The following is a 27,604-nucleotide window of genomic DNA, read 5'->3' as shown; positions in this document are numbered from 1 at the left end:
ATATTTGTGAATGAGCTCAGGTCGGTGTGTGCATGTGATCATCGGTAATAAGCAAGCGGGGAGATGCGACTGATCGTGTAATGTGTGAGGGGTTATTGTTGTTATTTTTTCTGGACTAGGTGTGCAGGAAACTCTTTTAGAGGAATGTTGCTCTGGCTGCTTTGATTCAGGTCTGGCTGTTTGCAAGGGCAACACACACACACACAGATTGGACAGGGCAACAGAAGGATAGCATTTCCCATCCGGAATGATAGAAAGGAGGGAGGGAGGGAGGGAGGGAGGAGGGAGGAGGTGTGTTGGGGGTTTGGGCAGTCGGATTCAGGTTTGGTGAGTTTCAGGCACAGGCACTGTGTACACCATACACACACCGAGACAGAAACAGAAAGAGAGAGAGCGAAACGAACAGTGAGGTGGAGACAGAGGGAGGTTCTGTCAAATAAAAAGAGAAATTAGAGGAAACTGAAAACTTGCGAGAAAAGCGCTTGGAGCCTTTAGGTGACGGACTGAGGAGATCCAGCATCGGCAGCAGCGCCTCCACTTGACACCATGCTACCTTGACCCGAGTGCCTCGTCAGCTATGGTGGGCTGTAAGGAAGATAGATTTTTTGCCTCTGTTGGGATGATTAGCGCGTTGGTGTGTGTGCTCAGAACTTTTCTCCCCTCCTTCCCTCGTCTCTCTCCCCCTTCTCGGTTCTGAGGAATGTGGGGCTTATGTCAGTGAGAGTCAGGTACAGACTCACTAATTACCACTGCCCTTCCTCCCTCCATCTCTCCCTCCCTCTTTCTCTCTCTCTCTCTCCCTCTCTCTAGCTCGTTTCTTCAACTCCGCCACCTCCTGCTCTCTCCTCTCTCCTCCACTTTGAGACCTTGTGCGCTCCCCCCCTCCTATCCTGTCTCCTGCTGTTACGTCTACAATCGCTGTCGTGACTGGAGCAGAGGAGAGGACAAACAGAGAGGATCTGAGTCAGAATCCAAAAAACACCAAAAGGAGAAGAGAAACTCTGACTTGTCCTCTCTCACTGTGGGTGTGTGTGTGTGTGTGTGTGCGGCGTTGTTGTTAGAGGTGTCTGAGATCTCTTCTGATTGTGTTTTGGGGGGGACCTGTCATTGGAGACAGGTGGCGCCTTGACAGCGAACAAGAGGTCGGAGAGAAACTGACAGGAGAAACACAAAGGTGGAGAGGAAGAGCAAAGGAAGATGAGAAAGTGACACGCCGGATCGTTGCGTTTGAATGGTGGCAGAAGAACCTACAGCGACAGCACGACTACACGTCCCATCATCCCACAGGTTGGCTCAGATCTCACCGTTTGTCTCTTTTTCTTTCCTTTCCGTACGTTTTTCTCACTTCGGTGTTAGTCTGTGACAGTTATGCTGTGTGGGTAGACGATGCCGTGTTTTCTCACCTGGAAGTTTGGAGAGCACGCACACACACAGGCAAACACAGTGGGTATCTGGAAGGACATTTCTTCAGCTGGTCCGGCATTCACACTGACCCAGCTGACTGCTGTAACCTTCACTGCAAGGTTATGGGACGAGGACTGGATGTTTATTTGTGTGGGGACGTGTGTGTCTGTGTGTGTGTGTTCACTCGGTGTCTAGTCTACTCGTCTCGCGTGTGTGTGTGTGTGTTTCAGAAACTGGTCGAGCAGGGCGCCAGTCAGCCTTGGGTGTCCTGTTGTACAAACCAGATTTAGTGAGCGTATAGCGTGTGTGAGTGTGTGCACTTACACCTTATGTGCACGAGTTCACATCCAACTCAACTTTTTGTCTTGAACCATTTATGAGATTATTAGAATACAACTGTCAGTGTTTTGCAAATTACAAGTTAGATGGTTATGAGTGACAAGATGTGTGCTCTAATTGAGGCCTCAAACTGCAGGTTATTCATGGTAATAGCTGGTTTAAAGGAACGTTCAACTAAAAACTAAAATTAAGGAGAAAATACGTTTTGAGACAATATGGACATAACAAACATGACTTGATATGAAATAATAATTAATCTTCCTGCGGGCTAAGTTGAATTTAGCTAATTGTGCTGCAGTTTGTGTGAAAACGAAACGTTTCACTTACTAACTTTCTGTTTCCTGACAACCACTCGTGACGATGGAGGACAGGGAGGTGCATCCACTGACACCTGTAGGATATTCATCCGTGAGTGTGTGTGCCTGTATTACTCCTGTTGTGAGGACATGAATCAGTTTACACATTGTGGTAATCTACCTTCCTTTTTGCGGACAAATGTAGTGCATAATGTAAGCTATCAAATGTTGCGGCTAGGTTTCGGTTAATGTTCCACTAAGGTTGTCCTCCACCTAAGCGGACGACAGGTTTTTTAGCCGGTACTGTACACACAAGAAAGGTGTGTAAAAGGTGTGAGCGTTGACATGCTGGTCGGACCTGATGAAGTGATGACACATCGTTTCTTTGCCCTGCCTTGTGCAAAAGCAAAAGCAAAAATAGAGACCAGTTCAACAGTGAAAGTATGGCAGTTATTCTGTGCGTATGTCGGGAACAGTAGCTTCATTTCTGATTGTGCAAGTAAGTTCAGCCGTTTCTCAGAACGATACTTATCTCGCGACTCTCTGTATCACATTCCATGTTTGCAAAAAGGAGCAGACAGTCATCTAAGCCACGAACTTGTATCTAGACTTTTCTCCTAGCGTGACCTTGTTTGGGCCCTCTCCAGTTTCAGGAAGACGGGACTACAAAAGGCAACAGGAAGAAAAATAAAATTTGCCTTTGCTTTGCTTTGCCTTTAAAAAATCAGGAGGCTAAATTGTTATTCAGCAAACCTCAAACATAAGGAAGAGAAACGGTGTAAGCTGCATGAACTGTACACATGTAGTATGTGGTCGCGTCACATGACTGTCACGTGAACAGCTCATGCTCATGATGGGGAAGCACAGATTGTGTCTAGTGTGTGTGTGTGTGACAAAGCCATAAGACTAATCTACCAACAGTGAAGCAGAAATCCAAAGCAGGGGAGAGAGAGAGAGAGAGAGAGAGAGAGGGGAACCTGTTAGCGCTATTGTGTTGTTTATGAAACACCTGTAACAAGATCTGATCAGCCTCACTCTCCTCTCTCCCTTTCTCTCTGTTTGTCACAAACACACACATACCTGGAGAACACAATGGCCACATTCTTCCACTATCAGCCCCCCGCCCGCCTCCCTCTCTAACTCCCCTCTGACCGGGCCAAACACTGAGCCGCAGTGAGACGGGAAGGGAAGTTGAAACAGGTGGAAATTAGGGTAGCACATACAGGTGGAAGTGGAGGGGCCCGGTGTTGAGTTACACTGCAGTAAAATATTTGGGATTTTATTTTATTTTTTTTTATTCTTCGTTTGCACCTACAACACTTTGGATGAAGCACTTCAAGAAAAATGAAAAATAAGGGTTGAAAATAGGTAGCAAGGTGGAAACACTGGAGAAGGAAGTTGATTTCGAATTAAGTCTGGGAGACAGGTCCGCTAACTATTTTAATTTTGGTAAAATAAGGCCTTTTTGTCACAATGCTTACAGATGATGACACACAGTTTTCTGGTTTAATACAACGCCCATATTAAAATCCAGTGTTTTGATGACCCATCCATCCAGCCCTCGTCCATCTGTGACTTTATCATTGTCACATTAAGTTGTCTTTTGCTTGTGTAACAGACAAGAACACATCTCCTTTAGCGGCCATTTCAAAGTCGCATGCTTTGTTGACCAAAACTCAACCCCAACCTCCTCCTTCAGCACACCAGCACATCACTTCTGCCTTTAACCAACCACACAACCGGTAAAACCCAAGTTGATTTACAGTTTATAATTTGTCCGTTTATAGTTTACCTCCTCTATAGAGCGTCATTAAATGGTCGTGTTTATGTACAACAGGCCTGCAACAGTAAAAACACGCTGTCTGAGTTAATTGAATCAAGCGTGACAAACTTTTCTGCTAGCTGCTGACAGCATCTTTAGCGAACCTACAGTATCGTGCTCTTTCAGCAGCCAAGGCATGATTAGACATTTCATGACTGATGGAGGTCTGCAGAGATTCGAAGCGTGGGTAATGATGCGTCTGTTTGCTCAACATTTAACTGACACCAGGAACTTGCCAAGAAGCGCGACTGTTGCCTAAACCTGACCACGTGCAGGACTCAGGATGTCAGCTTTGATGTCTGATCCTCCAAAGCGTTCATCCACCACCCACTCATAAGTGGAGAAACTTTACAGAAGGCAGAACGTTTCCAGTTATAACATACTAGGAAAGTAGTTAGTACATTTAGCACAATCTGACTGTACAAACCTCCTTGTAAACAGTTGTTACATCATTTGATCCTTTGACCGTACAAACACCGTTCTGGTTTATTATATTGTAGAGATATATCAGAGACTGGACTAATTAAACCATAACTGCAGATTGATTTCATTGAGAAAAAGTGTTAGATGAGGCCATTGTGCAACTGTCTTTCTTCTCAGAACGTGGCAGGACTGTTGAGTGTGTAAACAGGTGACATCCACTCACTGTGAAGGCTGGATCAACACTCCCCCCCCTCCCCATTTTCCTTAGTCCCCTGCCTTCTGCTGTTCGACCTCTGACCTCTTCACCCCCCAGTGTGGTGACACCGCTGAACTCCTTCATCCCTTCCTCCTATCCAGCTCTCCTCCCTCCTCTGTCCTCCAACCTGCTCCTGCGCTAATGCTGTTATCATGCTTCATTTCACTGCTAGTTTCTTAATCCACCTCTCGCGTCCTTTCAGGTTAAATGAGGGAGGGCAGAGGCATGTTAAAGGACACCCAGGACAACAATTACAGTCTCCAGTCGCCTTAATTGTGGCTCTTGTGGACGCTGGCATTGAAGAGTTCCTTTCTAATGTGATTTTGATATAAGCGGTGGGAAATTAAATCTAATTTGCGTACATTTTTGCATCAGTTTTTTCAAGGCCAGTTCGAAACAACTGCAGAGACTGAACTTTTAAGTTGCAGACTTGAAAAGAGTGAACGTATCCTTTTGCTTTTTCACACACGTACACGTAGCCGCTGAGCATCCTGTTGCCTGTTCTCGAATAGACTCTTCTCTGCATACCTGCTGCCACGCACAATGGGCTAGTTGTCTGGACGGCAGGCCAAAAGGCAAGGATTGTGTGTGTGTGTGTGTGTCGGTGTGTGTGTAGAGGTTGATTTGATTCTTGCAGTGTAGGCAGGCAAATGTGGATGGTGTTGAGATGTACGTGTGTGTGTGTGTATGCGAGTGGGTTTTTGGGGACAGAAACTACACACTGTTCTTCACTGGATCTCATAATTAGAAACACACACACACATATGGTTGTGTTTCCATCGCTCCAGAGGACGTTATAGTAACTTACAAGTCCTGGAAACCATGCTTCTTATCCGTCTTAAACCGTATCTATGTACTAATTGTAATCATTTATGTTTTGGTGACTTGGCGTCAGAAGGGAGACGGGTCACCACAGTGGGACTGTGTAAGCAGATTAATGTCCCCATAACATGAGAAAATACAAACAAACACACAATGACCCCCACGTTGTGCCAGAATGGAATGTTCCACGGGTCCGACTGTGAACCCATTCACAAAACTGACACAAGGCAGCTACACTTACACGTTCCTGTGAGGACAATCAGGTTCATCCCTCTCTCTCTCCTCTGTCCTCCCCACATCTTCCCTCTCTGCTACGTTCCCACACTACCTCTTCTTTGTTTTGTGAGTAGTTTCAGTACAGGAGCAGGTGAACAGGTTGATTTCACACCGTTTAATTTTCTCATTACGATTCTTTTTTTTTTTTTTTCATTAAGCCCCTGTTTCGGTGCAGTGTGCGTGACACTGTTTAGCAGTTTAGCTATTGTGTGTTTAGGGATCTGTCTTTAGGGGCGTTAGCTTGAGTTGTCCAGCGCTGAATTTCACCAGCTTTTCATTCAGCCCTTATCTGGCTGTTTTACTTTCCCTTCTCACTTTACCTATTTGTGGTGTGTGTGTGTGTGTGTGTGTGCAGGAGCAACAGAGAACATTTTGTCTTTCCAGGAATTGATGCTAAAACGTGCAGATACACAGAGGACATACCTGGATGTTGATGAAGGTGTTTCGACTGTCACAGTGACTAAGCAAGACATGCATTGCACGCTAACTAATAATCCTGCGTTAAGCATGCAGCAGAGACAGTTATCAGTCAAAAGCTGTGACTGTACTGCATCCATTTGTTCCAATAGTTAATTCATAAAATGCAGCCTCTGAAAAGGAAATGATTTTAGGTTTCTTGTAAAATGTCGCAAAATTAGACGGTGACTGTTGCTGATTTCGGACCAGAGTCAATATAATATCAAAAAGCAAAGTGTATTGAAAAGGCCCTTCTCAAAAGTGAGGTGGACAGATGGTCGTCACTGTGTTACACTTTCTTCACTTGTGTGACGAGGTTCAAACGTTACCTGTAGCGAAAGGAGTTACCATGGTGAGCAGTTAGGGGTGTGCAGCCTGCAGCTCCTCATCTAGCAGCTCACTGTGGCAGTAGGCCACGCTGCATTTGCTGTGATTGTTTCATAATAATAATCTTAACTCATGTTTCACCAATCACGTTCTTTTGTGTGAAGCTGCAACAGTGGGAAATGCTCAATTTGCATTAGCAGCAGTCTCAGAAACTGCCAGCTATTATCTGATGATGACTTAGCGTTCTGCATTCACATTTGGATATCTATTAGATTACATCGGCAGTGACTTCATGCAAAGTTTCTTCCAGGAATGTTTCCACTGTCAATTCACAACAATGTTAATTCATAAACACGGCAATGCATTTGTCTCGAGCTCACTGTTATGTTAAAATCATCAAAGTTGCCACTTCAAAATCCACTGTAGGGGAGGAAAAGGAGGACACACGATCAGACAAGTGAGCAAATAAAACCGGAAAGGTCTGCTACAACCGTCCACTGTGCTGTAAGACAGTAAAACATCAGTGTTCCCTTTTGCTTTCATTTCCAAGGGACTTACATAGCGTTGCTATACCGGATATGTGGTGTGTGAAGATGGCATATTAGATGTAAAAATAATGCAACAATGCAAAACAGATAAAAAAAAATAAAAAATGAGGCCCGGACAATTGTGCCCAGAGATGTGCTCAGATCTTGGCAAGATCTTTGCTTACACCCCATCACATGATAGTTAGTGTTGTTTCTCAGTGTTGGGAGAGAGGACAGTCATCCACGCTGACGTTACAGCGGTTACTGGTTATAGGCCAAGTAATAAGTGACTGCAGTGTGGTTAACAGTCATAGCCATGACTCTCTGCTTCTTTCTCTGTGCTGTCCTCAAATGGTTGAGGTCCTGCAAATCTTTTCCTCATAACTCTCTCCCCCTCGCGCTCCTCGCCCTTGCCTCGCTGACCTTGGCAGTGACTGTAGCACCTAAACACACGCTACTGCTGCCCCGCCGCTGGTTAGCGACAAGACACATGACTAGAGTGTCAGCTGACTACATTCTAGGCAAAAGGGGAAACTTCTTTCATCACAATGGAAGGAAGAAAAAAATAGGACTTTGCTTTCGGATCCTGTGTACGTGTGCGTGTGCGTGTGTGTGTGTGTGTGGCAAAGAGGGCAGAAAGGCTCTCTTTTAGTGCTGAATCATTTTGTAAATCATAGGAGGGACGCTGGGATTGGTTGACGAGAGCAGCAGGATGTGAGGTGACTCTTTGAATGAGGAAGTGCTACAACAGTACACAGCCAGACATTTCCCTGTTGGCTCCAGTGTATTTTTACTGTCTGAGGATTTCAGCTTTGCACAGGTTTTGCATGCACACGGGTGTGTGACGCTCAGTGGGGTTTGCCTTCTCGGTTGGGACACTGAGGTTGAGGTTGAAAATCAAACTGTTCTGATCCATTTTTGAGTCATTTCTTTCCATGCTTGCACTCCACAATTTTTATTTTTTTATTTTATACTGGCCCTATAATGTAGCTGCTAAAAATCTACATAATAAAGCAAAATCTGAGGGGCCGGGCATTTATAGTCTGTGTTTCTTAATTAGTTTTAACTTGTTTGTTAGTTAAATCTAACTGTTAAATCCAGTTTTGCTCAGGTTGATTGGTTTAGTTTCCATTTTAGTAACAGTTTTAGTTTTGGTGCGGGTATGAGACATGTTCTGAGACATGAAAGATAACACATGAACACGTGAAGCTGATCTGAACAAAGATCTTTCGTTACATCGGAAGGCAAAAAGGTTTTCGTTGGATTCTCCTCGTTCTCCTCGTCGTTTTCTTGCTGTTGTTTTTTTGTTTCAGTGAACAAAGACGTTTTCTGACAATAATCTTTAGAGCTACTACTTTAGATGGGTTCAGTGGAAGGAGACAAAGAGATAATTGGGGATATTAAAGGGCTTCCTCATACTGACAAATAGACAGAGACAAAAGTGGTTAAACTCCAGAAGTCCCAGACGTAATGTGACTGCTGCTGCAGATGCTCATAACTGAACCACTGCTGACGCTGTGACTTTTGTCTGCTTGTGGTATTTTCATAAGAAACATTTCTGTTTAGGCCCTCCGGCTGTCTCACCTGGCGAACGGTGGTGACACACATGTCAGGACAGTTCTGTAGTGCTTATGTTTCCATCAACGGTAGCACAGAGGTTAGAGTTTACGAGAAATGCAGTACGGTCAGTACCATTGTTGCTGACATCGTTTCAAACAATGATCCTGCAATGAGACTAAAAATGACTCTTGTAGGATATCACATGTTTAAAAACTTGGTGCTCATACATATATCATGGGTATCGCACTGAAGGTTGGATCTATTGTGAAAGACCTGCAGAGGTTTCACAGAAACAGAAGAATTATACATTAGATCATCAATTGTGAACTAAAACTTCAAAATTAATAAATTAGTAATATGATATTTAAAAAAATATCATATTACTGAACAATGTAAATAAACAAATAAAAATAAAACATGGTCCCAATTAAACAGTTATTTCTGTAATTTACGGCTCTGTATTCTCACGTTGAATGCCTTCCAGCCAGCGCAGCTACAATCTGTAAACCTCCCTTCAACTGGCCCTTCAGTCTATTGAGATACTGTATGTGAGTGAATGTGTTGAGTATGTGCATCTGTTACTTCCAGTATAAATGGCAACAAGACAGCAGACGTAGACACAGCAGACTGCCCACAGTCTGTCCACAGTGACCGTTGCAAAGCTGTTTGTGTGCAACTTCTTACGGTTCACATCCGACCTGCAGGGCTGGTTCCTCCGTGTCTCTTCCTCACTGAGCTGATAACCATCGTCAGCCCGCATTCTGCTGTGTTCACTGCATGACGTTTAACGTCTGACGTGAAACATACCTCATGACTCCATTTCTTACTGTATTGTTATCTCTTTTGCTGGATTGAGTTTTTAGATTCTAGATTCTCCGAGAAAGAGAGTGAGAGCGTGAATTATCCATAAATCATACTCATTAATACTCACTTGCTTAATTACCAGCCACACCTGAGAAGACGTGAATAAAGGGCCTGCCGCCTTTTTGCTTTTCTTTTTAATGAAATAAACCCTGATTTCTGTAACTCTGTCGTGAGTCTCCACTTAATGTTGCGAGCCGAGTCGAAACAACAGACTGTTCAACTAAAGGTCTTCTAGTACTGTATTTACCACTTCCTGTTTCGACTTAAAGTCCAGTTTTGAGAATTTTTTTAACCTTAGATATTCAATCTTGCATTTTTGGGAGTCAGTCGGAGAAAAACAGAACTCTGTCCTCCGTGAGACACTTTTTCAGTGCGGTATTATGTCAGATTAGCAAGACTGAGTACTGTGTGCTACACACATGACATACATAGCCTATGGAGGGTCAGGATATAGGATAAAAATGTGTACAAACATTATATTGGTGACAGACACAGAGATAACCACGAGCCACTTGATCCCTGTATTTGAACAGGAAATATGCAAGTTCAGGGATTTTAACTATAATTATGATCAAAATGATTGGAATAATACAGAAATGACATCCATAGAACAGACCAGTGGACGCATACTGTATTCAAAAATTCTTCTTTTTGTCGTTATTGTCTTTACTTTTCATGATGACAGGTTCTCTGTGCTACACCTGTGGGAGGAGTAAGGGAAATCTTACTTTAAATCTCTGATCAAAATATACAAGTTCCCTTATTTAGCATTTACAAGAATTATATAATCATTAAATTGTTTATAACACACTATAAAGTAGTTATAAGCATATTTAGTTATATTTATCACTGAATACAACTCATCTTATAGCACATATAAACACAACTGTTAATAATTAATAACCACTGCTCTTATAGCTGCTATATCTAGTGTGTAGTTGTTCAGTAGCACTGATAATCTGAGCTCATGAAGGCCATACATTGTACGTGAGATTTCTCTGTACAAATAAACTAGTCTCGGCGCGTTTGTGTGTGTGTGTGTGTGTGATACAGTATGCCAGCCATAAAGTCATCTTGGCGTTTGCATCAGCTATCTCCATCCTTTAAAATAAGTTTATGGCTCCCTGTGGCCTTCACTCCAACCTTTTTACACCCCGCTGTAGAAAGAATAGATAGGTAAACTTTGAACCGGTTACGCACTGTGTGCTGCCGAAAAGGTGAGAATCAGTGATTGCGTGTCCTTCATTAACAGAGTCATTGGTTAATGTGTCACTTGTACAATAGCAATAGCACACACACCCCCACACACACACTTGAGTTGAAGTGTAGGCCCCGTTCTCTTTACAGGTACGTATTCAATGAGGTGTCCTTCCTATTCTCTCTGACCCTCTGTGTGTTTCTGGCATATATTTCTGGAATGTGTCGGCTTTATTCTGGTTTGCATTCACTTTATCTTTAATGTATTTTGGTGTGTCGCCACCAAAGTGACTTTCAGTTTAATACAAAATGAAAAAAAATTAAGCTCCAACTAATCCATGGTACTTATTGTCAGACGCCCATTAATGTCCTATGGAGAGAGTCTGTACATTGCCGCTGCAACAGTGAAATTTCCCAATTTGGGGTAAATAGAGTATGCATCTATCTATTTATGGCTTTCCTTTTGGCTTTGGCTTTCCAACCTATACTGAAAAAGCCACTTTATTCAAACATGCCTCAGGCCTTAAGGCCCAACACAACATAGTGACATCGAAAACTACCAACAACGAACTGCACTTGATCAAAAACTGCAGCCAGTAGGCCGACAAGCACATGCTATTTCACCTGCCAGTTCATTAAGTACACAAGTGAAACAAATTTAGCCCAATATAACAATCCTGCACTAAATCACCCTTTAATGACGTTCAGTTCATGTTGAAACAGAGAAAGAAAGGTGGCCATTCAACTCTGTGGTCCTTGTGGAGGATGTTTGTGGTAAAGTTAAACTGCATTGAATGAAACACAAATATGCTTCTGTTATTTCGCATAGTCCACAGACAAAAAATATAATAGAAACGTGCGTCATTACAACTGAATAGCACAACAAACCGCTGCCGCTAGAATTAAAGCGGTTGAATCAACAGCTCTTGATCAGTTACTTGAAACCAATGTTTAATACCATAATCTCCATGAAGACAGAATTTAGTGCAGGACTGTTATATTTCAATACATTTGTTTTCACTAGTGTAGCTAATGAACTGGTAAGTGAGCGTATGTTTTGCATCTGCGTGAGAGGAAGTAACTCTCCACACCAGCCGGTTGAAAAGGGAAAACCTGAATAGCTAGGAAGCTAGGAAGAGCTACACCTCCATTAATCTCCCAGATCACGCTGACTGCTTGGTCTGGACTTCATTCATTCTAGATGATCTTGTAGTTGTGAACATATTTGTGTATTTGAATGTTTTGATGTGATCTTTATCACTTCTCTTGTCGTGATCGTGAACAGCCAATCAAAGAAATCTGCCAAATCTAGGCCAGGACCGATTAGTGTGTCAGTAATCTCTTTTCATTTACAGTGTCACAGATACACATTTGATAACCTTTTTTTTTATGGTTTAACACCTATGTTTTCCCGTACATTCATAAATAAGTGTAACCTCTTGTATATAAATGTCCGGGAAATATTCTTAACCGTTCTAAAGACATGGCTGTTGTCGAGATATACCATAATCTGTCCGTTAGTTAAGAAATAGTCCTAAACATTTCATAACCCCATAACCATCAAGTACTTAAACCACATGTTAAACAATAATGATAAACGGTAATCATTAACCTGCTAAACGTCTGCACTTTAACATTGTGAGCTTACCATGCAGATATTAGCATTCAGTAGGATGACTGTAAACACACAAAGCCATAACATGGCTCTCAGTTTGTGTTAAAAACTTTTGTCGGTCGCTTTGACGATAATGTGGTGGATAGTTTATGGTCATGCTGTGCTCTCAGAGAGACAGGCTGGCATTTGGAGAAAAAAATAAAGTTTTTCTATCATAATTTGTTGTGGGTTTTTTTTATATAATGCCAACACTGATTTTTCTTTATATTTAAATTAGTAATGAGTTTAACTGCGCTCCCACGCAAGCTTTACCCAGATTGTTGTCAATCATCAATGCACGTCACACCCTCTGCCCTTTTATCCTTTTACCTTTTCCCTTTTGTCTTGATTCCTTATCTGGTGAAGGAGAGAGAGATTGAAGGAGAAGGTGGGGGGTTACCTGTACTGAGAGGCCCCACCTCTCTCTTCTGGCCATTGAGAATGAGTAAACACTAAAACCACCTTTGCTTACCACTGCACTCAAACAACCAGACACAGACAGGCAAGGAGACTGTCTTACTGTGGCAGCCTGTCAACGGCGAGGGAGTGTGAATGGACGGAGGGAGTTTTAGACAAGTGTGAGTGAGAAAAGTTGCCAGCTAAAGCAAAACACATCGCCTGCGTCTCCCGATCATCGATATCTGCGCTCCTGAGTTTGGGATACAGGTAAAGTGTTACTGGCAACGCTTTCTGTCTTTCTAAAGATCTTTTTACTGAAAAATATATATATGTTGTCTTTATGTTCAGCAGCACATTGATTTAAGAAAAAAATAAATCCCTACTGGTTAGTCAAGCAAAGTTTAATTTTCCAGCAAAACTTTTCAAACTGTCAGGTGAAAGATGAATTCAGCACTCTCTGTGAACATCTTTACATCTTTTTTTCCTCTTGTGATTAAGGAAATTCACCACATTGCTGTATGTGGTGAGAGTTACAGTTTACCAGACCTGCCTGTTTCACCACTTTATAATCTGATTGGAAAAAATAGAACAAAGGCACTTAAACCAATCAGTGATTGGAATGAAGATCAAGATGTCCTTACACTGAAACCAGAGGAACCAGTGGAGTAGCTTGGCACTGTATGTGTGAGTGTGTGTGTGTGTGTGTTTAGGGTGGGGGATTAAAAAAAAATGCTTCAGTGACTAAACCGAGAAGCTGGTATTGTTTCCTCAAGACTTCCGGGTTCTTCGTCATATAATGCGTGGACTTTTACCCCAGTGTTTGTTTTTGTGTGTACATTTGATCATTGACGTCACATTCGGTGCCACAAATACAATAATAAGTAACAGTATAAGCAGTTTATTTACGACTCTGTCCTCCTTTTGTTATCATTTAAGCAAAATGTGTTCATATTGACATAAGTGGCTGGAGTCTGACTTAGCTTAGCTGTGTTTGTCGACAGGGTGGGCCCAAGTGTGTGTGAAGGTTGTCTCGTTTGTACGTCTGTGTGGCAAATGTGAACGTGAAAGACTCTGTCAAACGTCCCCAGGTCACTTAAAACTTGTCAATGTGTCCTCAGATTCACAAGCTTTGAAGGAGGGCCACTAAAGCCTTTATCACGAGTGTGACACTGTCAACGTCAGATGTAATTGTTTGAAACAATGTCTGCCGTGGCCTTGAGCAGGCTAGCTGATTAGCCCGAGGAATGTGTTTAGCTAAGGAAGCAAAGCCCCTTTCAGCTAGCGCTAAAGCTAAAGCGGCTCTTCTGATTAGTATGTCGCTGTATGAGGGGACCTGAGCGACAACGTCTGGTTGCAGCTGACCTTCCTGAACTATCATGCTTTGCTGTCAGGCTAAATAGCAAAGGTTAAATGTCACTGAAAGAAAATCTGAACTGAAAATAGACTGTTATGACACAGGTGTTTCATATTCTTGTGTTTGGTCAAATTGTGGTGTTTTGAGTGGCATTTGAGAGAAATGTGAAGGTCCCGTAGGTAGGGGGGCTCTCTAGAGTAAATGAACTGGAATCACCCCTCTGTGGAGAGGTTGGTGTGGGCTGGAGGAGGTCACTTACGCACTCCGTCTGACCTGAAATTCTTCAGGCCATTTTCACTTTGAAGGGCTTTCTAGCACTGAGGGAGGCCTGAACATTTGGTCCCCCTCCTCAGTCTTTTCGTTAGCCTCTCTCACTCCTCTCCATCTGGTCTTTTCCTCTTCAGACTCACCACGACCACCGCACACACACACTCACACACTCACTGCCTCCTCTTTTCGTGATTTCTTCCCCCACTGCTTGTTTCTCCTTCAACATCCTTCCTCCCCCTCCCTGCAGCTCGTCTTTGAGCTTGGGTGAACCAGAGGAATGAGGGTGACAGGTACATGGATGGGAGGAGGAAAAAGGAGAAGAAAAGCGAAGGGAAGCAGGGAACAGAGAACAGAGGCAGGGGCAAAAATGAGGGGGGCACTGATTTGGGAAAATGTTGTGTAGATTAGGTGTTGAATAGATTATTATTTTTATTTTTTTTTCATTCTGTCAGCACGCTGACAGTTGAGCTGCATGAACTGCTACACGAGGACATCATGTGTCCCGAGAGGTCAACCGCAGGGCTCACTTCCCTTTCGTCAAGTTTTTCTTTTCTGCAACCAGCGCAAAGTAGACGTCACATTTGCGTCTCTTCACCACCTCAAATTACTTCATCCTCAAAATAACGTGACCAAGTCCCCCATAAGATAGTAAAGTTGTCTGAGTTATCTGAAGCTGCTGGAGATGTGAGAAATCACAACAGGAAGCTCTTTCTTTCTTACATTCCTGAAGCAGTTTCTGTGTCTGACTGGAAGGTACGGCTTCCAGGAAAACACAGTGTGGCCTGAGCAGTGTGGTGGTGGTGTACTCCTACAGGTCGTATCACTCTGCAGAAATAAACAGCAGGACTTCTGGTCTTGTGACGCGCTACTCATTTACTTAAATGGATAACTTGTAATAATCTGTCATACAGCCTCTCTGGCCGAGATACTGATTACCAGCGCTGCTTTATTGCTGAGTTTATTCATTGTTAATCAATTGTTTTGCCTTTGTAACAGATTCCAGTATATATATATATGTGTGTGTGTGTCCCTGGCCTTAATAAGCAAGAAGCTTATCAGAGATATCCAACAAAGTCTAAGAAGCGCTATCTACTCCCTCCACTCTCTGTGATTATTTATGGTTCAGTTCTTCTAGTTAACTGCGTTACAGCTTGAACACAATGTCAACGGCAGTGACACAGTGTCATGTATAGGACTCCTGTCTCCGATTCATTGCGTGTATTTACCCATAATAACAGATACTATCCGTCTATAGCGGCTTTAAAGGATAAATGGTCATTCCAGTCCTCTGTGCTGTTGTTGTAGGGTGGTGTATATGTTACTTCATTACGATGAACGTGGGCACTGTAGCCCATTTTTAATCTGTTTCAGTAACATTTTCTAATTGTTAAATGAAAATTAGAAATATGTCCTTGCATTTTTAAAAAGGAAAAGATTTAAAAGATTTAAAAGCAATTCAGGTTAAGGGCCACAAACAGGAAGACTAACACATTTGTTTTTTGTCTTTCCATGAGATTTGCTGACAATCAGAAAACATATAAGATCTGCCTGCCCTTTTTCTTTCACATGTATTTAACCTGTATGCATAGGTTTATCTGACATGAACAATGCCTGAGCAATGAATTAGTGAACATGTCCAATGATTAAAGGGACAAGAGACAGTCAATGTTTTCCTTCAGGTCCATCTCTCGAGTCTCTCTTGCAGGGTTTAGCGGTTAACCGTTGACCTGGTGGGCAGACGGTGTTGCTGTGCGGTCACCAGAACACCTGAGCCCTCTGATTGGCTCCTGCTAATGACCGACAGTTAATCTTTGATTCAGAAGGAGCCCCTTAATTTCACTGACCCTCTTTCTCACTTTCATGCTAAATGATTTAACACACACACGCACGGTTTCACGTGTGAAATCTATCGATGCAGTCAGTCACCTTCCCAGTGTCGGGGGAATTCTTTGGCATTATAATTACAAACAAATCAAAGGGGTCACAGCCCATGTTTGGCTCTCTATCATTTGTTCTTTAATCTATTGTTTTTCATCTATCCATCATTCTCTGACCTTTATGCTAAGTAGACTTTCTTCTTGCATGTTTACTCAGTCGTTAAGGAGTGGGGATGGTTTCAATAGCAGCTGAAACTCAGTGCTCACTTTCATTTCTCTCTCACTCTTGCTTTCCCTCGCTCCCTCTTTTGTGATTGTACAGGGTGGTTTTCAGACAGAAACGCTCTAAAAGTAAGTGGCATCTGCTGCTTTTCTCTCTCGTGCTCTCTCACTCTCTCTCTCTCTCTCTCTCTCTCTCTCGTATCCCTATCTGCTCTCTTGACTGCCCAGGGAGGTGTGTGTTGTTTGCTCAAGTTAAGCTGTGCTAGGAACATGTTCGCCGTTGTTATGTACAAAAAACACACACGGATGCCCGAATACACTCACACTTACACACATTGTCTTGTGCTGACATGACATAAATCACCCTAGTGGTTAACCCCCGAGTCAGAATTTCCAAATGTCTTTTCACTGAGGAAGTTTTCAAAACCCAGTTAGAGCGTTTCCTGCCCTTTTCCCCGTTTCTGCAACTCTAAGCAGAAAAATGCTTGAAAATCATTAAACTGCATTTCCCATCATACACCTCTCTGCCTTTAAACATCACCTTCCTTATCTTTTTTTGTGAAAAGTTCAGATTTGTACATTTAAGCAACAGTAACTTTTATAGTGTGTGTGTATATCGTTGGGGTTTATGTCGGTAAATAGACCAGTGGATTAATGTAAAAGGAAAATTAGTCATTAATACACATCATCATTTTTTTCAAAAATAAACAAAACATTTTCTTGTTTTTATTTGTGCAAAGGTATATTAAATTATAATTATTATTTTACAGCTGAGGTAGAGCAAGGCAGGGTATTTTAAAAAGTATATATAATGTAAGGTATTTTGGTGTCATGGTTGCCAAACTAAGGACCAGGCCCCTCAAAAGCTACACGTGCTAAATCATCAGTGATGATTTTATTTAAAATTAGTAAAACTGCAAACGGCACACCTGAAACTAGACTCTGTGTTTCCTTGTTTCACTCAATGAAAACCCCCAAATATGTAGGCTAATCTCAGTTTTATATGTAAAAATCTGACAGCCATCAGATTAAAGCAGTTAAAGTACAGCACCTCCTACTATGTTAGCCTAGTTACAAAAAACTATACACTCAAGCAAAGCACAAAAAACACAAATGTCATTTATTACAATTGTAATTTACATGTTTGTTACTTTTTAGTAGAAAAAAGTAAGACTGGGATCCACGTAGACACCCTCACGCACTACTCACACAGCTACCTGCTTTAGCTCCACCCTCATCTGCTCTCATGCTTGCAGCATTGGCTCAGAGTGTGTGTGTGTTTGCATGCGTGTGTGTGTGTGTGTGTGTGTGTGTGTATGTGTGCGTGCGTGGAGGAGGCTGGACTCTGCGCTCAGTGCCCTGCTGTACCTGTCTCTCATGGAGGTGGACTAACACTCCCAGAGCAGGCGGCCAAGCAGCGGAGCGCTGTGAAGCAACAGGGGTAGCTATCCTGCTATCTGACCACTCTCTGCTTCTGCTTCCTCTTCTCTTTTCCGTCCCTCTGCTGGGATAGCTGCTCTTAAGATCTCTCCTCTGTGTTAGTCTCACTTCCTTCTCTTTCTAGCTCTCTCTGGGTATGTGGGGAATCTGTGTCCTTGAATGACAACTTTCTTTCAACTGCTGTTTGTAGTAGTCATGTCTATGAATCTGTGTCAGATTTGAATCAAGGCTTAAACGTATGTATAACTTCCTTTAAACCTGTCTTTATATGTCTGATTCATGTAGGACCCACCTGCTGTTATCTATGTTGGTGTGTGTTATGTGTAAAAAGAGCAGCATAGCTTCTTATTCAAGCGTTGGCATATCACTGATCCTTTTCTTCTGCCTTGCGACCCCGTTGTCAGGGGCTGCTCTGCGGACACTGTGAATCAATTGCTTGCACGTGCCCATGTGTGTGCAAACAGCTAAGATGGCGGCTCCCTTAGGCCTCTTTTCGGCGGTCCTCTGGATCACTGTCACTCAGGATAGAACAGCTAACTGAGAGATGCATTGTTCCTTACTGTTGCTCCATAATCTGTAATAAATTGGGAGCCAAAGGGAGGTTGGTCGGCTTACAAACGCTGAGCATTTTTCCTGAGAAGACAAAGCTCAGCAGCAGTGTTGATTTAATGTCAGGTGCGTGACACGACAGATAAAATGTTCTTCCGCTTGCTACCTGTGAGGAACTAGACTTAAATAATGGCATGGCTCATTAGCTTTTTCATGCAAAAACATGGAATTTTCCAGCAGCAATCCGTGTTTACGATTTGATCCGGAGGAAGCCCATAAAAGCTTTTTCACCCCGCTCATAAAAACCATTCGGTCCCCAGTAACACGCTGTTAATACGCAGGGAATCAGGTGCTTCTATCAATCATAAACATAATGTAATGGGCAATCTAGACAGCAGTAACTGGAAAACTTCGACGCAGCAGGTTGGCTCGGTTACCCAATCAAACGCTTTGCTCTTCCTCCACTTGCTTAACCTGCGGTCGCCTCCTTCTGGGTTCGTAACCTTTGACCAGGTGAACTTCATGCCTGAGCTCTTATTGTCTGTGTAGATCATGTTTAACCGAACAATGTTAACTGATCCTGCTACGCTGCAGCAAAGAGGTTAGAATAAGAACATAAGAATCACACCTCTGTGGTTGTAACCTTTTGTTTTAGGGGCTGAGACATTATCTGTAAATCTTTATGCTCTTTGTGAATAAATGCTGTGATTTGTGTTCACCACGGTTAATTATCTACCTGTTTCTGCTGCAGGTTTCCTCCTCTCTCTCTCTCTCTCTCTCTCTAACTCACACATGATCGCAAGCACGTATGAAATTAGAGCTTTCTAAGAGCTGGAGATCACAAGTTTTGTTTTTTTTGTCACTTCATATTTCCTCAGTTTGCTCTTTCTGCTCCTTTCGTCGCCTGTCGTTATCTTTATATTTTAGACATGGATTTTGCTTTCTAAAGATCCCACATACTTGCTGACTGAATACTTTTGATAATACGCAAAGGAAGAGAGATTGTAGACCAACTGAGTTTCGCTTCGCTTCTGACAGCGTCAGCACTGAGGAAGTTAGGAATATCTCCAAGTGGTCAAAAGCAGGAAGCAGGCTCCCCCACACTACACATGAAGGTTAGACACACAAAAAACATCTCCTGAAAAAGGACTTTTTTTTGTGTCACCCTGACTTCAGCGCGTTACGCAGAGTGCCGACCTCACGCCGTTGCATGGCTTCATTTTATCACCCAGCAGAACTCCCAAAGCGTATACTGTCCTCCCTTTGTCATCAGTCTGCTGAGATAAGGCTGATAAGAGATGGAGTCATGTTAGCACTTCACACGACACAAATAACAGAGGGAGGGCACGTCAGGCTGCCGAAGCAGAGAGAGAAATGTATTTTTGTGGAGCCAAGGAAACGGCATCCTCCCTGAGCTGAATCAGAACGCGCCTCTGCATGCGTAGTAGTTGTTTTTAATATGTTTACACAAAAAAAAAAAACTGTGTCCTTATAATGTCATCTTGACCTGTGTCAACATGCAGCGGCCCACCTGCCAAAGATAGGAGAGGAAACAGCGTCCTGTGTTTCCTCACATTTGTTTTTCTCCCTGTTTTGACCTTAAGCTAATCAACCAGTGATTTAGCATTTAAATTCGTCTTTGTGTGTTTTTCTGCTCATGCCGACTAATATTTGTGTAGTTTTTCTTCCTCTGTGAGTTAATTTGCGGTCATTCTAAGCCCTCCAGCCTTGGGCGATTTAGCAAGTGAACCGGTGTGTGTTTGTGTGTATGTGTGTGGGAGAGTGGGATGTTGGGTCAGGTCAAAGGAGTGTGCACGTTACCATGGTTTCATGGCTTTGTAGTGTTTTACCTTTGTTGGCTGCCTTACCTGTCTCCGTTGCAGTCCAGGCCGCGTCATAACACAAAAAAACACAAGCACACACTCAAACGACTTGTGAGAGGTTGATTATTTTTTATTTGTTCACACAAGATTTCGTTTGACCCGAAGTGCTGTGCGCAGTGTGGAGATTTGGGGATTTAAAGCGCCATGGATTTTTCCGTTCTGAATGCTAGCTGTGTTCGAAAATAACACGAGTGAGTAAGAGGTTTATGCCGGGGAAGCGGATTTCTGATTGTTCTCTGTTCCTCTTTTAGGCCTGCTCCCCTTAATGAGAAGGCACACACACACACACACACTAAAAGCTGCACCCACACACTGTATAACATTCATATTGATAAGGAGGTTTAAAGTCCGACACCATCTTGTGCTGAATGTGTGTTTGTGCAACAAGTTCGTGTGGAAGAAAAATAAATGCGCACAGATTTTTGTCACAGTATGGGGTCTTATTTTATACAGAATTCCTCAAAGAGCTTAACTCCAACTTATTTCTGACATATACACATATGCACAACACAGGCACACACACATGGAGCATGTGACCCAGTTGTACTCAGTGAACTTTGAGCTGCAGTATTCAGTGTTTACAGCCATTCATTCTCTCTGATAGGGGTCAGAGGTCAGCAAGGGATCTGAGAGACTCAAAAAAACAAGGTTGTAAAATCACTGATAGGTGAAGACGCCCTAGGGATTTATTGATGCTGTGTTTCCACTGTGCGTGTCACATAATGTGGCTTGGTTGGTTTGTTAGGTCACAATATCGCATGCATGTAACTGCATTGCTACTCAGTTTGCTCCCCTTTAAAAGCACTTCATGGCCTTCTGTTGTTTAAACTGTGTCGCCCGATCATTATCCTGTTTTCTTCCTTTATTTATTTCGTACAGCAGCTAATGTTGATATAGTTTAGCATAATTTAATAAACCTTTGTCTCTTTCACATCTTCAGGCCCCAGATCTGATTGGATGGTTTTGTCAGAATGACAGCCGAAGATCCTGCTTCCTCCTCGACCATGAGCAATAACGCAGCCCCCTCCAAACCCTGCAAACCTTCTGGTGCCTCCCACCACTCTCTCCATGGACAGATCAACATGCCTGAGGGTGTTGCAGGTGCTCCCAATGAGGCTGCACTGGTGTCCCTGATGGAGCGTACTGGCTACACTATGGTCCAGGAAAATGGTCAGCGTAAATACGGCCCCCCTCCAGGTTGGAACGGTGCTTCTCCTCCTCGAGGCTGTGAAATCTTTGTCGGCAAGATCCCACGGGACGTTTATGAGGATGAGCTGGTGCCAGTGTTTGAGTCCGTTGGACGCATCTATGAGATGCGCCTGATGATGGACTTTGATGGGAAAAACCGAGGGTACGCATTTGTGATGTACACAGAGAAACACGAGGCCAAGAGGGCCGTGCGGGAGCTCAATAATTATGAGGTGCGGCCTGGGCGACTGCTTGGGGTATGCTCCTCCGTGGACAACTGCCGCCTTTTCATTGGTGGTATTCCCAAGACCAAGAAGCGTGAGGAGATCCTGGAGGAGGTCTCCAAGGTGACAGAAGGGGTATTAGATGTGATAGTTTATGCCAGTGCTGCAGATAAGATGAAGAACCGCGGCTTTGCCTTCGTAGAGTACGAGTCACATCGTGCGGCCGCCATGGCTCGCAGGAAGCTGATGCCTGGACGCATTCAGCTGTGGGGCCACCAGATCGCGGTGGACTGGGCTGAGCCAGAGATTGATGTAGATGAAGATGTGATGGAAACGGTGAAGATCCTCTATGTCAGGAATCTAATGATGGAGACCAGCGAGGAGACAATAAGACAGGTAGGACGAAACTGCATGGTTGAGTGTTTAACTTACAGGATTCAGTATTCATGATGTTTGAGTACAAAAACATTTTTTCTCTGTCAACCAGGTTTTCAGTCAGTGGAACCCTGGATGTGTAGAGCGTGTGAAGAAAATCCGTGATTACGCATTTGTCCATTTTACCTCCCGGGACGACGCTGTTCTGGCTATGGACCACCTCAACGGCACAGAGGTAGAAGGGTCCTGCATCGAGGTGACTCTTGCCAAGCCAGTTGACAAAGAGCAGTACTCACGCCAGAAGGCCTCAAAGGGAGGAGCTACCGCCACTCCAGAGGCGACTCCACAGAACTACGTTTACCAGTGTGATCCCTACACATTGGCTTACTATGGTTATCCCTACAGCACCCTCGTTGGACCCAACAGGGACTACTTCGTTAAAGGTTAGAAATATTTTTTTTTCTTTCGTATTGGTAATGATCAGCTTAAAAAGCCAGAGTTTCTCTTAAAGCCAACAACTTTTGTTAAATGTTGGTTGCAGCAGACAGTACACACTCAGTCATGCCAATTATGATTACATATGTTCCTGACAACGATGAAAATAATGACGTAATCTCTGATGACAAGAATTTCACTTGATAATAGTTTTGAAAAGCCTTAATGATGGTTTGTGGCTTAAAATCAGAGATGTATTGTTAAAAGGCAAAGAAAAACCAAGCTGATGGACCAATGAATGCTAATCCCATTGTCTTCAATGATTGATTAAATATGGTCTTGGGTGATAGCAGGAAAATCTATTTGACTTTCAATCATTGTGTTTTGGTTTTCTCTCCAAAGGATCCCCAATGATACAGAACAATGGTAATCTCTCACATCCTCATTTCTACTTATTCCTTCAATGAACAATGAGCTTTCTTGTCATGTGACAAACTATATGTTTTCTAACACCATCCTTTTCCTGCTGTGCTGTCACCTCCCATTTCATGCTGGGATATCACAGAGCTCACAACAACGTTACAAACTGAATACCATTCCACAGTCCAATGAACTTACATGACTGCCTCTACTCTTAGAGTCAGAGCAGTGCTCAGGAATGAAGACAAACTTGACCCAAAGAACTAAAAATAAAATCCTGAGCAAATATTTCGGGTAGATTTCCAGTAGCCACTGTTCTTTATCACCAGAACGTTGACGAAAATTAAAGCTAAATGAGTCCTCTACGCAAGTTCAAGTATCTTGAGAGGAACTTTTAAAGAGGTCATAAAATCTTGTTGCCCTACAAAAGCTGCCCCTTGCTGCCCAAGTCCTAAACCACAACCCCTGTCGTCATATTGTATTTCAAGCAGGTACTGTGCGAGGTCGTGGTCGTGCTGCTTCAGGTAATCGTACCCCTGGACCACGGGGGTCGTACCTCGGAGGTTACTCTGCCGGTCGTGGCATCTACAGCCGCTACCACGAGGGCAAGACCAAGCAGCCCGAAAAGCCCTATGAGCTGATGAACAGTCTGGAGCTTGCTGCTTCCGTCAACCCAGTTGGCATCAAACCTGGCACAAGTCAGTGAGATAGACATATCCATCCATGTCCACGCCCATCAAAAAAGCCTTTACTAAACCTTCTGGCCCACAAATTTCTCTCTCCTGTGTGGTTTGAGGACCTTTCTCTGAGTTGTTATAGTTGTTGCTGGATGGTCATGTGCAAAAGGACTTATAGCAAAGAATAAATATTTGCCCTTTCCAACATGACCAGAAAGTAACTGCTATATTTTATTCCTCAGACTTTCCTTCTTCTTTCCCATCCAAAATTTGTCTTTCTGATTGTGCTCAGAGTGAAAACAGTGCTGTGTAAAATTAACACAATGGCCTGCATTGGTTTCTGTCTCTTGTTTTATTCACAATTACTAAAATTAATTATGTAGCTTGTGTTTTTCCCATGCAGAGCTGTTATCTATCCGAACGTGATTACAGATACTTACACAACAGCATTTTACAGTGCGCTCAACTCCAACTTTGACTTTGGAAAGATGGCTGATTGCACCTCGTCTTTTAATCTTAGTCAGAGCTGACAAATTATGAATGAAAAAAAAAATAGGTATTTGACAAAATACTGACTTAATCTATCCACAGCATGCAAGATTCAATGCAGGAGCAGCGGCTATAGTTTGGCAATGTCAGTCAAGAATGGAGATGAAATGCAAACTCAAGAGCACAAACTGAAGATGAATGTGTTCATTTTAATCTGATCACTTGAAGGATAATACCAGTGTTATGAAGAGTTAATGTAGCTGTCTACAGTGACTGTTGAGCTGAGTAGGGTGTGTCAGCAAACTTACAAGGTGGGTGGTTTTAAAGGATCATTTCCTGGTGAGAAATTCCATTTCTTTACTGTCTTTCTTGGCAGTAAGTAGAAGGAAATGCAAGTGCAAAAAGAAAACAGAAACTATTTTGGAAAGTACAGCCGCATATAAAAATGAAAAACACTGGCATTACTCTTCAGTCTTGAACTTTGTAACTAAATTTGCTAAACGTAATTGTTTTGTCAACATAATCATTAACTTTCAACGTAATTGTTTTGTCAACGTAATCATTAACTTTCAACTATTTAACTACCTATCGCCGCAAAAGTCAAGTCCTTTTGTAAAGTGGACTTACTGATATTTCTTCGGGAATAATTTGACCCCAATCTGGAGCTCGGCCTCAGTCTGTGTGCAATCACAGGATCACCACCAGATTAAAAAGACTTTTGTCCATCTGAAACAATGACTGATGTTGTGTGTGTGTGTGTGTGTGTGTGTGTGTCTGTGTGTGTGTGTGTGTGTGTGGGTGCGCATGTTGGAGCACTGGGGTTAATCCACAGTTGAGCACCATCATAATCCGAATCACACCCCAATGCCAATTTGTGTAACTTGTTTTTTTCCTTCTTGCCTAAATTGAATCCTTTACCACCTCTTTGCGTGCTCTTTCCACAGATTACCTTCTAAGTACAATGGTGTGTGTTTGAGCATGGGTGAATGCATGGTTTTCCCGTCTTGTCGCTTCCCGTGTAGGCTCAACGTTTCAACTCTTTCACCTCTAGCTGTAGTCTGTCGTCTGTGGCCCTGTCTGTTATCCAAGCTTTCATACTTGCGTCTCTCCATGTGCAGTGGCATTGCCGACTCTGGGCGGGCAGTACCCAGTGTTCAGCCCCGCTCCCACAGCCAAGCTGATGGAGGAGGGGAAGGTGCACACAGTGGAACATCTCATGAACCCTCTGGCCATGCAACACGCCGAACACACCTCCGCAACGGCTGCTGGCACCGTCCTGCCTACTGTCTCTACCCCTCCACCCTTCCAGGTGAGTTTTACAGAAATATTTTTTGAATGAAGTCCAGCGCCACACATGGTTATTTCTTTGTGTGTGTGTGTGTGTGTGTAAGATAATGTTTGGTTTTGGTATTATGCAGAATTAGTGGAATAAATGTTACACTAAACCTTCTGTAGAGTTTAAACAAATAGTGATTTTGCACTGATTTGGGCTTTTTCAGAGCGGTTCCTTCTGGGATTATGAAAGTTTACACTTGAATAGCAAAAATTCAAACTGGCACATTTGGTTTACTTCGTCTGGCTTCGTTTAGTTTATAGTCTACTCTTTCTATATGACACCAGACACATTACGAAAGAACAGCTGTTGGACTTAAAGGACGTAAAACCAAATCCCAACTGAGTGTTCTGACTCAACAAATGTGCTCAGTGTACACTTAGTAGATTAACTGTTTTGTCTAACTTCACTTTCTCCCAGGGCCGTCCAATCACTCCCGTCTATGCCATGGCTCATAACGTACAGCGCATCCCAACAGCCGGTGGCCTGTATGGAGCCGGGTACGTCCCCATCCCAAACTACGCGGCCAACACGGCAGCTCTGGCGGCTCTGCAGAAAAACGCGGCCGTGGCGGCTGCGGCGTACGGAGGCTACGCCGGCTACGCTGTGCCACAGGCCTTCCCCGCCACAGCCTTCCAGCTGCCCATCCACGATGTCTACCAGACATACTGATTGAGAGGCTCAGACACTGGCGACGTTATCATGCCTGTGGCTGAAAATGACATCTCAGCAGTGTCTGTCCCATGATATAGAAACGTCTCTTGAAGCTCTAGAGGAATTTGTAGCAAACATTAAGTGCACAGCCAGTGATAAAGTGATACCAGCTCGTATCTCATCTGGAGCCAAGGTGACCACACTCTGTTCATAATTAGGTTTTCTATTGAATATTGTAACAACTATAACCGTGACTCACAATAGCACAATAACACAGTCTCTCACTTTTTTACTCTCTGACCCCAACTGCCTTGTTGCTATGGCAACGGGACCACCGAAGGTACGTTCAAGTATTCATGAAGAGAAGATATATATTTAAGGATCTGTTCAGCGTAGGTCTCTCCTTTTATTTTCTCTGACACAGGAAAGATAGACCTTTACACTATGTCTAGAGTGTAAAAAAACAGAAAAGAAAGAAAAAATCATTTGAAAGGAAGTACAACAGGAACTACTGATAAATGAGAATACCACTGAGCACAGGTGTGTGTGGATATACTAATGTTGTTTTAGTATTTTTATTTTTATTTTTTCATTAAAATATAGTATTCTAGCCCGTGCTAAATGCTGTAGGTGATGCTGTCCGTCCATGCTGGTTGAAGTGTATGCTTTGAACATGCCTGTTTGGTACTTTTTTTTGGTATAACTAGTTTTATTGTGTTTTTTTGGTCGTTTTAAATGAAGGTCTTAGGTGTCTTAGGTGTCTGAGGTGCGTTTATTCGCCTGTATTTAGTTTGCTTGTGTTTTTCCTGTCTCCACTTTAAGCTGACATGATGCCAGATAAATATTGTAATTGTGACAGAATCCCCCGGGGAAGAAATGATTGAGAAGTAAACCTGGAACACTTTTTAAATGGTGGCCAACAAGCCTGGCAAACATCATGTGCATGGAGATGTTTCCCATCCTAAGAAACAGCGCTGACAGGGGACTAAGACTGAATAGATATTAGGTTGTTTTTTTTTCTCATTTATGTATGTTTTTATTATTGTGTTTGAATTGTTTGACTCTTGTAAGGTGAACAAATATGGACAGAAATGAGAGACATCTTTTCTATATGGACTGGAGCACTGTCACTGGAACAGCTCCTACATTATGCTAATGCTAACCAAAAAAAAACAAAAAAAAAAACAAAAAAAACAAAAACAATACTACATAGACATTAGTGTGGGAACTTTAGAAAGACTCTCTAGAGTGCCTTACATCTGCATATTTTATGTGCAACTCAGTGCTTTTCATTGTGCCTTTCATGACATAGCCAAATCCATCAATACATAGCCCACTTTGTTATACATTAATATATCCCTTAAGCCAGATATGAGGTATTATTGTATCCTGGAGGAACAAGTAGGTTTCAGCCTCTCCAGCCAGATGTGACAAGGCTACCTCTCTCCTGTAGTCTTTTCTCAGTAACACTCCATGTGCCTGTCTCCTCTTTATTTCTCGTCCTCCAAACCGTGCTTGACCGAGGTGCACTTAAACGTATTTATAAAAAGGCAAGAGATTGCCACTTTCAGATGAAGAGATATTCAATGCTG

At 42.9% G+C, this 27,604-nt stretch overlaps 1 protein-coding gene across 6 annotated transcripts; it reads left to right on the top strand.

Moving 5' to 3' along the window:
- The first annotated feature begins 405 nt into the window (after positions 1 to 405).
- rbm47 (RNA binding motif protein 47) lies at positions 406 to 27,215 on the top strand. 6 transcript variants are annotated; one of them, XM_084558705.1, is made up of 8 exons: positions 406 to 580; positions 1,118 to 1,287; positions 21,158 to 22,025; positions 22,117 to 22,447; positions 22,842 to 22,865; positions 23,348 to 23,557; positions 25,144 to 25,334; positions 25,779 to 27,215. In XM_084558705.1, exons 3-8 carry the CDS (start codon positions 21,189 to 21,191, stop codon positions 26,028 to 26,030), a joined length of 1,845 nt encoding a protein of 614 aa, XP_084414831.1. In that variant the 5' UTR covers positions 406 to 580; positions 1,118 to 1,287; positions 21,158 to 21,188; the 3' UTR covers positions 26,031 to 27,215. The 6 variants fall into 6 exon arrangements, with proteins under 6 accessions (XP_084414831.1, XP_084414833.1, XP_084414830.1 ...); XM_084558707.1 differs by having other exon boundaries at positions 406 to 587; positions 23,351 to 23,557; XM_084558704.1 differs by having other exon boundaries at positions 406 to 587.
- Positions 27,216 to 27,604: the final 389 nt, after the last annotated feature.

Source organism: Chelon labrosus, assembly GCF_963514085.1.
Source record: "Chelon labrosus genome assembly, chromosome: 2".
Classification (NCBI taxonomy): domain Eukaryota; kingdom Metazoa; phylum Chordata; class Actinopteri; order Mugiliformes; family Mugilidae; genus Chelon; species Chelon labrosus.
Note: the sequence above shows the minus strand (reverse complement) of the source record. Positions and strands in the feature narration are given on the sequence as shown.